This window comes from Mirounga leonina, unplaced genomic scaffold, assembly GCF_011800145.1.
Source record: "Mirounga leonina isolate KUSES-001 unplaced genomic scaffold, KU_Mleo_1.0 Mir_94, whole genome shotgun sequence".
Lineage (NCBI taxonomy): Eukaryota > Metazoa > Chordata > Mammalia > Carnivora > Phocidae > Mirounga > Mirounga leonina.
This window is the reverse complement of record NW_023270855.1, coordinates 29,678,730-29,691,292: the sequence shown is the minus strand read 5'-3', so window position 1 is coordinate 29,691,292 and position 12,563 is coordinate 29,678,730. Positions and strand designations below refer to the sequence as shown.

Genomic DNA, 12,563 nt, shown 5'->3' with positions numbered 1-12,563 from the left:
CAAAATCAATCTCCACTTGTTTCCAGCAGCCAGGTCCTTAAAGCTGAGCCCATGACTCTGTGGCAGGAAAGCCATCCTGCTACACTGGGCAGCCTTGGGCTTGGGGCTCTTGGTTAGAAAATATGGGAGTCTGGCTCGCAGTGGACTGCTTGCCATGTAATTGATCTTCTGGGAGATGCCAGAACCCAGCCATGGTCCCCTGACCTGCGTCCTCCAGTGATGCTCACCTCCTGCACCCCAAACCTGAGCGTGGTCCTCACTGCCCCCCTCTCCCTCACACACTTCCTAGTCCAGCACATCACTCGGCCTCTCTCAGTTTTCCCCTGTTTGCTCTAGAACCCGCTGTTCTCGTACCCTCTCTTTGGTCTGCAAGGCTGACCCCCTGCAGCACCTCTTCCCCACCTCCCTCCTTCACTTCTGGCTCCTCCACGTTCTGCTACCTGGAGGTAGAAGCTCAAGGGATCTTGAAAAGTGCAAACCTGCTTGCATTGTTCTCTGGTTTAGTTCTTTCTAGTGGCTTCTCAGTGCTCATAGGATAAAAACCAGACTTTGCATCTAGGGTGTGAGGCCTGTCACTCCAGCTGCACCAGTCACTGCTTGCCTCTTGCCTTGTTCTCTGGGCCCAGATCCAGCCCTGCTGGCTTCCTTCTGGCCCCTCAGGCCTTCTCCCTGCTGTAGTCCCTTGACCTGCCCTCTCATCCTCTCCCCCTTTCACCTCCACTCACCTGTCAGCTCTCGGGCAGATGTGCCTTCCTCAGGGGAGTGGCTCGCAAAGCCTGAGTCAGATCCTCCCCTAATGTGCTTGGAAAACACCACGTACCTCTCCTCACGTCCATCCATTCTGTCCAGGTGTGTAATACCAGCTGCACCTGTCATTCTTTGCTGAATCCCCATCTCCCCTTCCTTTAGACCAGTGGTTCTCAGCTGGGGGCGACTGGCTTTCCAGGGGACATCTGGCATTATCCGGGGACATTTTTGGTTGTCATAACTCAGGTAGGGAGTGCTTCTGGTATCTAGTGTGTAGAGAGCAGGGATGCTGCTAAACATCCTACAGTGCACACGACAGCCCCCCAAGAACAAGGGATTGTCTGGCCCAAGGTCAGTAATGCTGAGGCTCAGAAGCCCTGCTGTTAGATTCTAAGCCCCCTGGAGGCAGGAATGATGGCCACTGGGAAAGAACACATTTGCAGGCCTATGTCACACTATTAAAGGCCAGCTTGATAGTGTTGACCCTTGAATGGCCTTGTCTGTCGATAGGTGGAGAACCACCTCCCTCCAAACCTGCCAGCCACAAGGGGCAAAAAGGAGAATTTGCCTGGCTTTTCCTCGGGCCCCTCATCAGTACGAGGTACTGCCAGTCCAGAGGAAAATCATGCCTGTTTTTGTGTCTTTGCTTTAAAATTCTTTAAGGTCTCATTTTAAATTATATTTGTTTATACTCTGAACTATTTACAGCCAAATTGCATCTACAATTTCAGTTTATTGGAATACCCCACAAATCAAATGGCCTGGCTTCTTCAAATAAGTCACTGTGGAAAGAAAAAGGCCGGGGGACTCTAGTAGATTTGAAGAGGCTAAGGTGTTGTGACAACTAAATACAACATGAGGTTGGGGGGGAGGGGGATAGCTAGAAGTAATTATTGCACACTGTTAGGTAAATTTGAATATGGACTATATATATTATTTTTTTAAAGATTTATTTATTTATTTATTTGAGACACCAGGAGGGGCAGAAGGAGAGAGAGAGAGAGAAATCTCACTCAGACTCCCTGCTGAGCAGGGAGCACCGCACAGGGCTCGATCCCACGACCCTGAGACCATGACCTGAGCTGAAACCAAGCTACTGCGCCAGCGAGGCGCCCCTCAGATTGTATTATTGAATTAATGTTTATTTTCTTAGGTATGATAATGCTATTATGGTTATTGTCTTAGCTCAGGCTGCTACAACAAACGACCATAGCCTGGGCGGTTTATAAACAACAGAAATCTTTGTTCTCATGGTCCCGGAGACCAGCAAGTGCAAGATAAGACACGGGCAGATTTGCTGTCTGGTGAGAGCCCGCTTCCTGGTTCATAGACGGCTGTCGGCTGGTGGGGTGAAGGGGTGAAGGGGTGAAGGGGTTCTCTGGGGTCTCTTACAAAAAACACAAATCCCCTTCATAATGAGGGCTCCACCCTCATGACTCAGTTCCCTCCCAAAGGCCCCACCTTCAGATATCATGACATGAGGGATGAGGCTTCAGCATATGAATTTGGGGAGGGGAATGCAAGTGTGCAGTGCAATGCAATTATAGAAGAGAATGGCCTTAGTCTGAGGGGATGCAGGCCCGAGTATTAAGGAGTGACGTGTCAGCATGTTTGCCACTTGCTTTCTGTGATTTTGCAGGAAAACAAGTGTGTGTGTGTGTGTGTGTGTGAGAGAGAGAGAGAGAGAGAGAAGGGTCCCTGAGCGTGGCCGTGTGCTGTCTTCAGTTTGCAGCTCTCCGCCCATCCACATGAAGGTGCAGCCTCTGAACCAGACGGCGCTGCAGGTGTCGTGGAGCCCGCCGGAGACCATCTACCACCCGCCCATCATGAACTACATGATCTCCTACAGCTGGACCAAGAACGAGGACGAGAAGGAGAAGACGTTCACGAAGGACAGCGACAAGGACTTGGTAAAGGCTCCCTGTTGCGTTCAGGACGGCAAGGGCACTTCGGAGAGGGGCCCCTGCGCCCGCGCGGGGTGCGTTCTCGTGTCGGCGCCGCTCCCGCCGCCCGCCGAGGGCGCCCCCGCCTGGGCTGTGCTCCGCGGTGCAGCGGCTGCCGCGGGGCCCGTGGCCGGAGCTCCCCCCCCCCCGCCGCGGTGCCGGGCTCCGTCCACCCTTACCTGGCTGCCTAACTACCCCACCAGGAAAAGCTAGGTCATTTCTTTGGAATCAGGCTCTTGACAACGGACTGCTTGTTCTTTCATTGGAAAAGCCACTAGCAGCAACCGAGAGCTTCCTCGAAGCGCTTTTTAGCGGATCCGGTTATTGCAAATATTAAATGAGCTATGCAAACGCACGACAGGTCCTAGCCCTCAGTGAGTGCTAGATAAAGGCGGGCTATTATTACTAGACTTCCTCCTCCTCCTCCTCCCCCTTGTCTGCTGCCACTACAATCACCCTCACCAGGCAGCTGCCCACCGTCCCCGCCACTCCCGGCCTCGATCAGCCTGTGGTTTTTAATCACTGTTCTCAGGCGCTCAGACCCTAGACTCTGTGACCTCACTTCGAGCTGTCCACGCCCACTTCAGCTTCTCATGTGAACATTTACATCAATGTTTAATGGCCAACACCCAACGGGGCCCTTCCGAACAGATGTTTGCAGATGCTGTCTTGGCGGCTGGAAAAGCAAACACTCCCAACAAGCACGAGGCTTGAAGTCTTTGCCTAGAAACTCCAAGTGACACATTTAGGTTTGAAAGCCTTGCACTTATTGTTAATCAAAAAAAGGCTCTGGCGTAATGAAACCGTAATTGTATGTGCGTATGAAAAATGCAGGAGCACCAAGTGGGGTTCTTAATGACAGTTATCACTTTTTTTTTTTTTCTTCCCCATCCAGAGTCCCCAGGGCCCATTCAATCAGTTATGGAATAATACTTTTCATATTCTTTTAGATGAAGATTCCTTTACTTCATTTCCATTTATATTTTCAATTTCCCCACTAGACATTGTTATCTGGGTCACATTAGGGAATGAGGAGTTTCATGAAATCAGAGAGAAATCTGTTGAAAGGCACCCAAGGTTATGATGTGTTCTAACCTTTCTCTTGTCACTACTGGAAGTCCATAAGGGATTTTTCTCTTTCTGGAGTAAAGATGACTTGCATTAATCAGCAGAAACTTGTCTAGGTGCTTATGCAGTTTCTTGTTCTAAGTGGAAAATAATTAAACACACAAAGATAAATAGATACCGGCTGGGAGTGAATTCTAATAAACCCTTGCATAGATGGAGCAAAGATTTTGCTCTGAACGAAGACAGAACAGGGGTCAGAGGTTTAGAGAATGAGGCATAAATTAGTTTCAGACAAAGGGAGAGGTGGTGAGAAAAACATGCTTTGGCAGCAAATTCTTTTTTATCAGAATTTTCTAAGGGTGGTTATTTTCTTTGGGGACACACAAAATGAATTTCCTTAATTCCTCAAGAAGTCAAGAGTGCTGACTTGTGGCAACAAAGCTGTTCTCTAACTGAACGGTGGCTGTGGCTCAGAAACCTAAACGTAACACTCAACGTTCGTGAAGCCTTTTCCAGCTTGCGCCCTTCTTTCTCGTGGCCTGGCTACACACCTGTGGGGCAGGTGTTATTACCTGCCTTTTCCAAAAGGAAGAAATGAGTCTTCGAGTGAAGTAACTTCACCCCAACCCAGTGCCATCCCCAGGAAGCCATTCGTGAGGTCACGAATGTAGTGTAGTCAGTCACATTGGCGCACCTGTTCAGAGCGTTTCACTAGCCATGTCGGGGAAACCCACTCAGCCGTTAAGCTCCCAGAGTTGCTTTCCATACTTGGCCCAGAATATACGTTCCAGTGACAGGTCAGTTCATCCATTAGGCAGTCTTTGAAAATCAGTTCCTTTTGTTGTGTGTTGTTTCAGGAAGCAAGGGCTGCTTGCTTTTTAGGAATTTTCCATTTTCTCCTTTTCAGAGGCTCTTGGAATAAAGCTTTGAGGAGTGGGGATCTGGATTTGGCTGATGATGCTTGACCAGGGATTGGCAAACCATTTTTTAGAAAGAGCCAGATAGTAAAATTTGGGGGCTTTCGAGGCCATAAGGTCTTTATGGCAGCTACTCAACTCTGCCATTGTGGGGTGAAAGCTGCCACAGACAACATGTAAATGAATGGGTGTGGCTGTGTGCTAATAAAACTTTATTTATAAAAACAGATAGTGGGCCAGATTTGGCCCGTGGGCTGTAGCTTGCTAACCTCTAGACCAGGGGCATTCTTTCTTTTGTGTGGTGTGGAATACCTGTGAACTAGCTTTGCACGGCCTGTGTTACGGAGCACTCGCAAGAACCCTGTGAGGTCGCTGCTACTCTTCCCATTTAACAATCGAAGCTGGCAGAGGCCAAAAGGCATTGAGCAACTGGCTTGGAATCACGCTGCTAGTGAGTGATGTGACAAAGGTAGATCTCGTGACATCTGGCCTCTAGTCAGGTGATCTCTCCTGGCATCGTGCCCCCTATTATCCATTAGTCAAGGTACAAAGAGGCCTTTGAACTGCAAAGAAACCTACGCACCACGATTTTGTTACTGATATTAAGAGCTCTGCATGGTTCTGAAAATTCAGTATATTGATAATTCTAGAGACTGTCTAGGGTCAGTAATGATAGTTTATAACTACACAAAAAGTATGGCCGTTAAGGAAGAAGTCCAAGTTTGGTGAGTGGAAAGAAGGCTGGAGACATGTTCCAAGCCACAGTCAAGAGTGAGTCAAGCCTGATTTTGTTACATCTGTTACCCTGCACATGTCAGTGTTGAAAACAGACTCCCAGCCAGTTATTTCTGAACTTCCTTCCCTTTCAAAGTGAGCCTTTGGTCAGTAGGGAAGTATCATGGCTCTCAAGCTTGGCCATGGGACCCAGAAACCTAAAAGGAATACTTCACCTGATTTTAGGTTTGGCTTCAGAAGGTAAAGCATGCAGCGGCCTTCAAAACCAACTCACTGCCTTTTTCTTTCTTCACCTGCAGAAGGCCACCATTAGCCACGTGTCACCTGATAGCCTTTACCTGTTCCGAGTCCAGGCCGTGTGTCGGAATGACATGCGCAGTGACTTCAGCCAGACAATGCTCTTTCAAGGTAAGGCTGGTTCCCTTCTTTCTGGCCCTGAGTGGCCCTGCGCCCCTCCTTCTTTATGCTGCTTTATCTTTTTTCCTGTTAAGGGACTGGGACCAAAAAAAAATTAATAAATAAGGCTGGCCTAAGAATCAGGGTGGAGTTTTAAATCCCACCTGAAATGCCTCAGGAATTTAGGTCTGTCTTTTAGGTTGAAGGTTTCATAGGCCAGAAGAGGGGGGAGAAGAGCAAAGTGTTGATTATTTATTTTACTACTGATATTTTTCCAACTATGAGGAACCAACCCAGTATTTTTCTAACACTGTCATCACAAAATTGCCTCCCAGTCATGTTGTAGCATATCATCTTTGGATTTCTAGCCTGATTCAGTTAGCTGTTCTCTTAAGAACTAGAGCCCAAACATACGGCACACTCTTCTAGCTCGTAAGCCACACAAATGAGCCCCTGCTTGCAGGATGTTTCTTGAGAAATAGATGCATGTATCTGCTGATATAGGGTCTAGTGGAAATTTCCAGGGCCAGGACTAGGGTGAGGCAAGAGAAGCATTTACTTTGGTGCAAAAGTTAAGAGTGCACCAAAATACTCAGTCATCAAGATATATTTTAGTGAAAAAAATTTTAGAAGCAAAATCAGTAAAAAAAAAAAAAAAAAAGTTTGTAGACAAAATACCCAAATTCTTTTTTTTTTTAAGATTTTATTTATTTATTTGACAGAGAGAGAGAACACAAGCAGGGGGTGCGGCAGGCAGAGGGAGAGGGAGAAGCAGACTCACTGCTGAGCAGTGAGCCCGATGCGGGACTCGATCCCAGGACCCCGGGATCATGACCCGAGCCCAAGGCAGTCGCTTAACCGACTGAGCCACCCAGGCGCCCCAAAAATACCCAAATCCTAAATAAAGATAGGATCCACTTTGTCACACTTGTCCCAAGCTAATCCCAACCCCGGTTCCACTGAAACTTTATTTACAAAAATAAGCAGCCGGGCTGTGGACCCTAGTTTGCTGACCTGGTTTGGCGACAAGCATCAAGACCAGCATTGGGGGGGGAGGGGGCAGGGCATTGGGCCCTGCTCTGCCAGCCTGAGGTCCTCTCTGATAAGGTCCTTTCCTTCCGGGATCTCCAATTTCAGAGAAACCTCCATACCAAACTAGTGGTTCTTAATCTTTTTGAGTCACGTATCTGATAAGAGCATTGGACCTTTTCCATAGAAAATGCCAGAATTTTGCATACAACTTAGGGGGCCCCATGAAGCCCATGGTCTGTGGACCAGCAGCATCAGCATCGTCTGGAAGTCTGTGAGAAATGCACATTTCTGGGCCCTTCCCAGAACAATTGCCTCAGAATCTCTGAGGGTGGGGCCGGGAATCTGAGTTCTAACCAGATGGCCCAGGTAACTGGCCTGCCCAGTGAAAACAGAAGTAGTTGGGCGCCTGGGTGGCTCAGTTGGTTAAGCGACTGCCTTCGGCTCAGGTCATGATCCTGAGTCCCTGGATCAAGTCCCGCATCGGGCTCCCTGCTCGGCAGGGCGTCTGCTTCTCCCTCTCCCACTCCCCCTGCTTGTGTTCCCTCTCTCGCTGTGTCTTTCTTTATCAAATAAATAAATAAAATCTTAAAAAAAAAAAAAAAAAGAAAACAGAAGTAGTGGTCCAGAGCTGGGGCCCCACAGTGGGGTCCCCAGGTTTGAGTCCGGCTGCCACTCAGCGCTGGTGGGACTCAGAGAATGTTTATAAGTTTCTCCAAGTTACAGTGTCCCAGTCTGAAAAGTGGTAATAGTAACAGTACCCACCTCACAGGGGCCTGGTGGGAATGACATGCAGAGCGCCTGGTACCATCCATAAATAGCCCCTCAGTATTCGGTTTGATCTAAAAAATAATAAATGATGAACCCATCAAGAAGCCCTCCAGCCTTCGATTCCCTCTGAGGATCCCTTCTAGCTTTATAGTTTGGCCTTTAACTGTTCTTTGCTCATGTTCACATTATGTCACCCTTCCTTTTAAACTAATTGAAATGAGCATGGCTGAATTTTTTGCCCACATAAATCACGCTTGCCACATCCACCTGTGCCCTGAGTGTCTTGGCGGCTCTGGCCGCGTTGAGGAGGGCCCAGTGGGCCGAAGCCAGGTCTGTGCCGGCCCAGGGGAGAGAGAATGGGAGGCCACCATGGGAGCTTGCTGAGGCCGGGGCTCTGGAACTTTGGACACATAAATCATGATTAAGCCTCCCGTGTGCTTCGACCGAGAAGCTGGGCTCTGCAGAATGCCTTTCCTGATTAATAGGCCCCCGAGCTTGCTGGCTTCTGCGTGGACTTTGAAAAATTAAATGTTTGTAATGTAATGTAATTCAAAAAGGCCTTGTCAGCTATAAATTCCAAGCATGGAGTATTTAAAATGTCTGATCACAGAGACTTGTTGAAATTGGCCAGTGTCTCCTTTGTGTACGGACTCACTTTGTTCAGAGGTGGATGTGAGTTGACTCATTTTATATATTGGTGTTTGTCCCTATGTGTTGACAGAGGGGCATGATCCTCCACTCCTCCCCGTGGTAGCTTTCGTGTCTTCCCTACAGCAGCCAGCAGCCAATGTACCAGCTAAACCTTTGGGTAGGCTTGCACACCTCCTGTTGGGAGCCAAGTATGCATTTTTTTTAAAAGATTTTATTTATTTATTTTTGCAAGAGAGAGAGAGCGTGAACCGGGGAGGGAGGGGAAGAGGGAGAAGCAGGCTTCCCGCAGAGCAGGGAGCCCGATGCGGGGCTCGATCCCAGGACCCTGGGATCATGACCTGAGCCAAAGGCAGATGCTTAACTGACTGAGCCACCCAGGTGCCCCCAAGTATGCATTTTTGAGAAGTAGGGCCCAGTGTACAACACTGAGCAACAATTAGGATTTAAGTCTTAAAAGGGAAGAGGAAAAGCATAGAGAATTTCACAAAAGCCTTGCTCAGAATAATTGGGTTTCCCAGTGATGAAATTTACATCTGGTTTGGGAGCATGAGGAAGCCAGGTAGACTCTTCACATTGTAATAAACATAACACTATTTATATTCTGTATAACATAATAAATGTTATCTATTTGCCTCAGTGTGGTAAATATAATAACAGTAATAATAGCAAATGGTATCTGCAGAATGGCTCACAGTTCCATTTTCCCATTAGTTATGTCATCTGACCCCGTGGCAGCTTGTAATGTACCTGTTATTTTACAGATGGAGAAATGATTTTCTGGGCAGTCAAGTAACTTGCAGGAGAAATTACTTGGCTACTAAGAGGGGTCTGAATTTCTTATTCCAAAGCCCAATCATTTTTACACAGCAAGACCACCCCTAAAGAGTAAATATTACCCTGTAACCCCAGTAACTCAACAAAATGAACGAAAAGATTGATTGCGTGTTCAAAGCCTGTCTGCAGTTCTCAACAGTCTTGGAAAATCGTGGTTCTGGAGCTTTCTCTCTGAGCCACGGACTCATCAGGCAGCCTGAAGCCAACAGATCCTCTCTTAGCATGGCTTAAAATAAATAAGCAAAATACATAGGAAAGGGAACCAATTATATCCAAATACAGTTGTCAAAATATTTTAAACAAACAAATTTGGATGTAGTCATATATGCTTTTTTTTTTTATTATTAAAGCACTGAATGACAAGCAGTAGGTCTGTTGCCTACTGTGATTTCTGAGTAGTGATGAACATAAATGAAGCTCCAAGCTAGCTATGACAATTAGGAGGCAGTGTAAAAATATCTGACTTAGGTCAGAGACAAAGCCACCGGTCCCGCTAGTGTGGCTGAGATTTGTTGCCTGCTTTCATGGTGGAAGGAAACGCTACATGTCAGTGAGAGCTTAGTGGGAAGGCAGATGCCTTTTCTCCCCCGTCCCTGGATCCCATTAGGCCCGTGGGCACCAGGTTCAGCGCTTTGGATCTGAACGGTCCTGGAGAAACGTCCTGGTCACCCCGGCTTGAACCAGGCAAGAGCTGTTCGCTTCCAAGGCTGCTGTGTTTGACCTGGTTGTCCTGACTTCTAGATGGGTCTCTTCTCCACGTCCGTCTCTTCATACATCGGACTTCACAACTGTGCAAAATGAATGTATCACTAGGTCGGGGGTTGCAGACTGACATGCCCCTGGGGCCACACAGGGAGCCTGTATAGAGGAGAGGAGGGTTATCAATGGGAAGCTGGAGATCCTACGTCCACCAAAAGGAAGTGAGGGATGCTCAGCCCCAGCAGGAAGGAGAGTTCAGTTTTACCGAATATTGTGATTTTTCAGGATAAGAGGAAATTGGGATTTTTAGGTTGAAGGCTACTACAACAAATTCAGTTTTTAAGAAAGCTTGCCGGCCAAACAAAAAACTATGTCAGTCATTGGCCACTTCTGGTTTAGGTAAAAACAACAGGTATACATATTATTTATTTTGGCATTTAGTTTTTTTTTTTTTTTCTTGCAGATTTTTCAGTGCCATGTATATATAGGAAGCAAACTTTTAGTTTATATAACAGTACTGTTTTTTGAGATAACCACAGAGGCATTTTTTTTAAAATTACACTGTTTCCCATTATTCACAATAGTGAAGCAACCCAATGTCTACTGACAATGAATAGATAATAAAATGTGGCATATATATCCATACAATGGATTACTATTCAGCCTTGAAAGGAAGGAAATTCTGACACATGGTCCAGCATTGTATGAACCTTAAAGACATCATGTGGAATGAAATAAGCCAGTCACAAAAAGACAAATACATGAAGTAGCTAGAGTAGTCAAATGTGTAGAAAGAGTGGGGGAAAGGGGAAAATGGGTCTTGTTTAATGTGTACAGAGTTTCCGTTTTGAAAGATGAAAAAATCCTGGAGATTGGTTGCACAACAATGAAAATATACTTAACACTACTGACTTGCACACTTAAACGTGGTTAAGATGGTAAGTTTTATGTTATGTGCATTTTACCACAATTAAATATTTTTTTTTCAGTTCTACTGTTTACAGTACTAACATATGACCAAAAAATACTGCAAGAAGAAGGAACACCAGCACGATCATTGTGTGGATCATATAAGAATTTGACCACTTAAAGCAATGATGGCAATATCTTATAGGGTTTCAAAACTTTAGAAAAAATATATGACAATACACAAAAGGTGAGGCAGGCAAATAGAGTTAAATTGTTGCACAGCTCTTATGTTTTTAGCAAGTGGTAAAAGTACTAATTTAAGGTACACTACAGTAAATTCAGGATTCTTATTATAATGACTGAATGGATAATATGAGAAATTATAAACAAAAAATAATAGGTATTGAAGGTGGCTTGGTCAGAGGCTCTTGATCTCAGGGTGGTGAGTTCGAGCCCCATGCTGGGTGTAGAGATGACTAAAAAAAGATGATAATAATAAACTTTAAAGAAAGATAACAGGTAGGAATAGTGGAATACTATGATTCCACTTCTATGAAGTTCAAAGATAGACAAAACTCTAACAGAGGTCAGAATTGTGGTTACCTTTCGGAAAGGTGGGGTAGGTATTGAGTGGGGTGTATTCACACCTACTGGGGTCCTGGAGAACATCTGTATGTCTCCGTACAGGTGGTTTACAAAGAAAATTAATTAGACTATATACCTAAGCTCTGTATATTTATTTAAGTTGTACTTCAAAACAGAAAACAATAAAAATTCAAAAAAAATTTTTAAACTAATAGCTTAAGACAAGAGCCAGCAAACTATATAGCATTCTGAAAGTTTTTTAATGATTCACAAGCTAAGAAGGGTTTTACATTTTTAAGTGGTTGGGGAGAAAGTCTGCAGAGGAATACTATCTGGTGACATGTGGGAATTATATGTAAAGCTTAAGTAAAGTTTTGTTGGAACTATAAAAAAAGTGTATTGCTTACAATGTAATATCTTTGTTTCAGCTAATACTACTCGAATATTCCAAGGGACCAGAATAGTTAAAACAGGAGTGGTAAGTAGCAGATGGTAATTGCTTTGTCGTGTCCCGTGGTTAATTCACATGCAATTAAAACTATCACCACGAGGTGGCAGTATGATGTTGTTAAACTGCTCATGAAGAGGTGAAAATCCAGAAACAATTACATTTCTCACTGTTTATGTTATGAAAAGAAGCTATGCAGAGAGTTAAAGCAGTTGTGTTACACTGTATAATTCTTATCAAGATAAAAACTCTCCAGATTTTAAATTATTTATCATCTGTGGGATCATACAACATAGGAGTGCAAAAGGTCTCTTCCAAGCCCTTCTTTGGACATGTGCTAAAATTCAGAGGTTGTCATTTCCCACTGTTACATGGATTTGCAAATTTCTGGAGCCTCAATTAATATCTAAGCTTTGCCAATATTAATCACAGTGTTGGTGATAACAGTAGTAGCCTAAAATTTACTGGCGTTTCCTGGGTTTTAGGCACAGATCATTTTATCATTTTATTTACTCCTGGCGGTATCCCATGAGATTGGTGTTACTGTTTGTTCCCATTTTACAGGTGAGGAAACTGAGGCCCGTGAGTTAAAAGTGATGCCTCCCCCAGACAGGGGCCTGTCAACTCAAGCCCAGACCACCTGACTTCTCTGTCTTGGGTGCCTTATCTTATGTGGCATTTGGCATTTCATTAACCAGCTTCAGAACCTAACATCTGCTAACTCGACAATCCTTAAAACTACAGAGTTTCCCAACTACAATATGGTGATCATGTTATGAAGTCAAAGTTGTTCTGGCTGTGTTGTTTTGAACCGTAGAAGTGATGGGATGG

At 45.3% G+C, this 12,563-nt stretch overlaps 1 protein-coding gene across 3 annotated transcripts in view; it reads left to right on the top strand.

Moving 5' to 3' along the window:
- The window catches only part of PTPRG (protein tyrosine phosphatase receptor type G), a 705,012-nt gene that overhangs the window by 594,947 nt on the left and 97,502 nt on the right, over window positions 1–12,563 (top strand). For all 3 annotated transcript variants that reach the window (XM_034996466.1, XM_034996465.1, XM_034996467.1), the window contains exons 9-11: window positions 2,473–2,657; window positions 5,710–5,818; window positions 11,713–11,762. In XM_034996466.1, coding sequence (XP_034852357.1) covers window positions 2,473–2,657; window positions 5,710–5,818; window positions 11,713–11,762 — 344 coding nt within the window. The remainder of the gene's footprint in view (window positions 1–2,472; window positions 2,658–5,709; window positions 5,819–11,712; window positions 11,763–12,563) is intronic.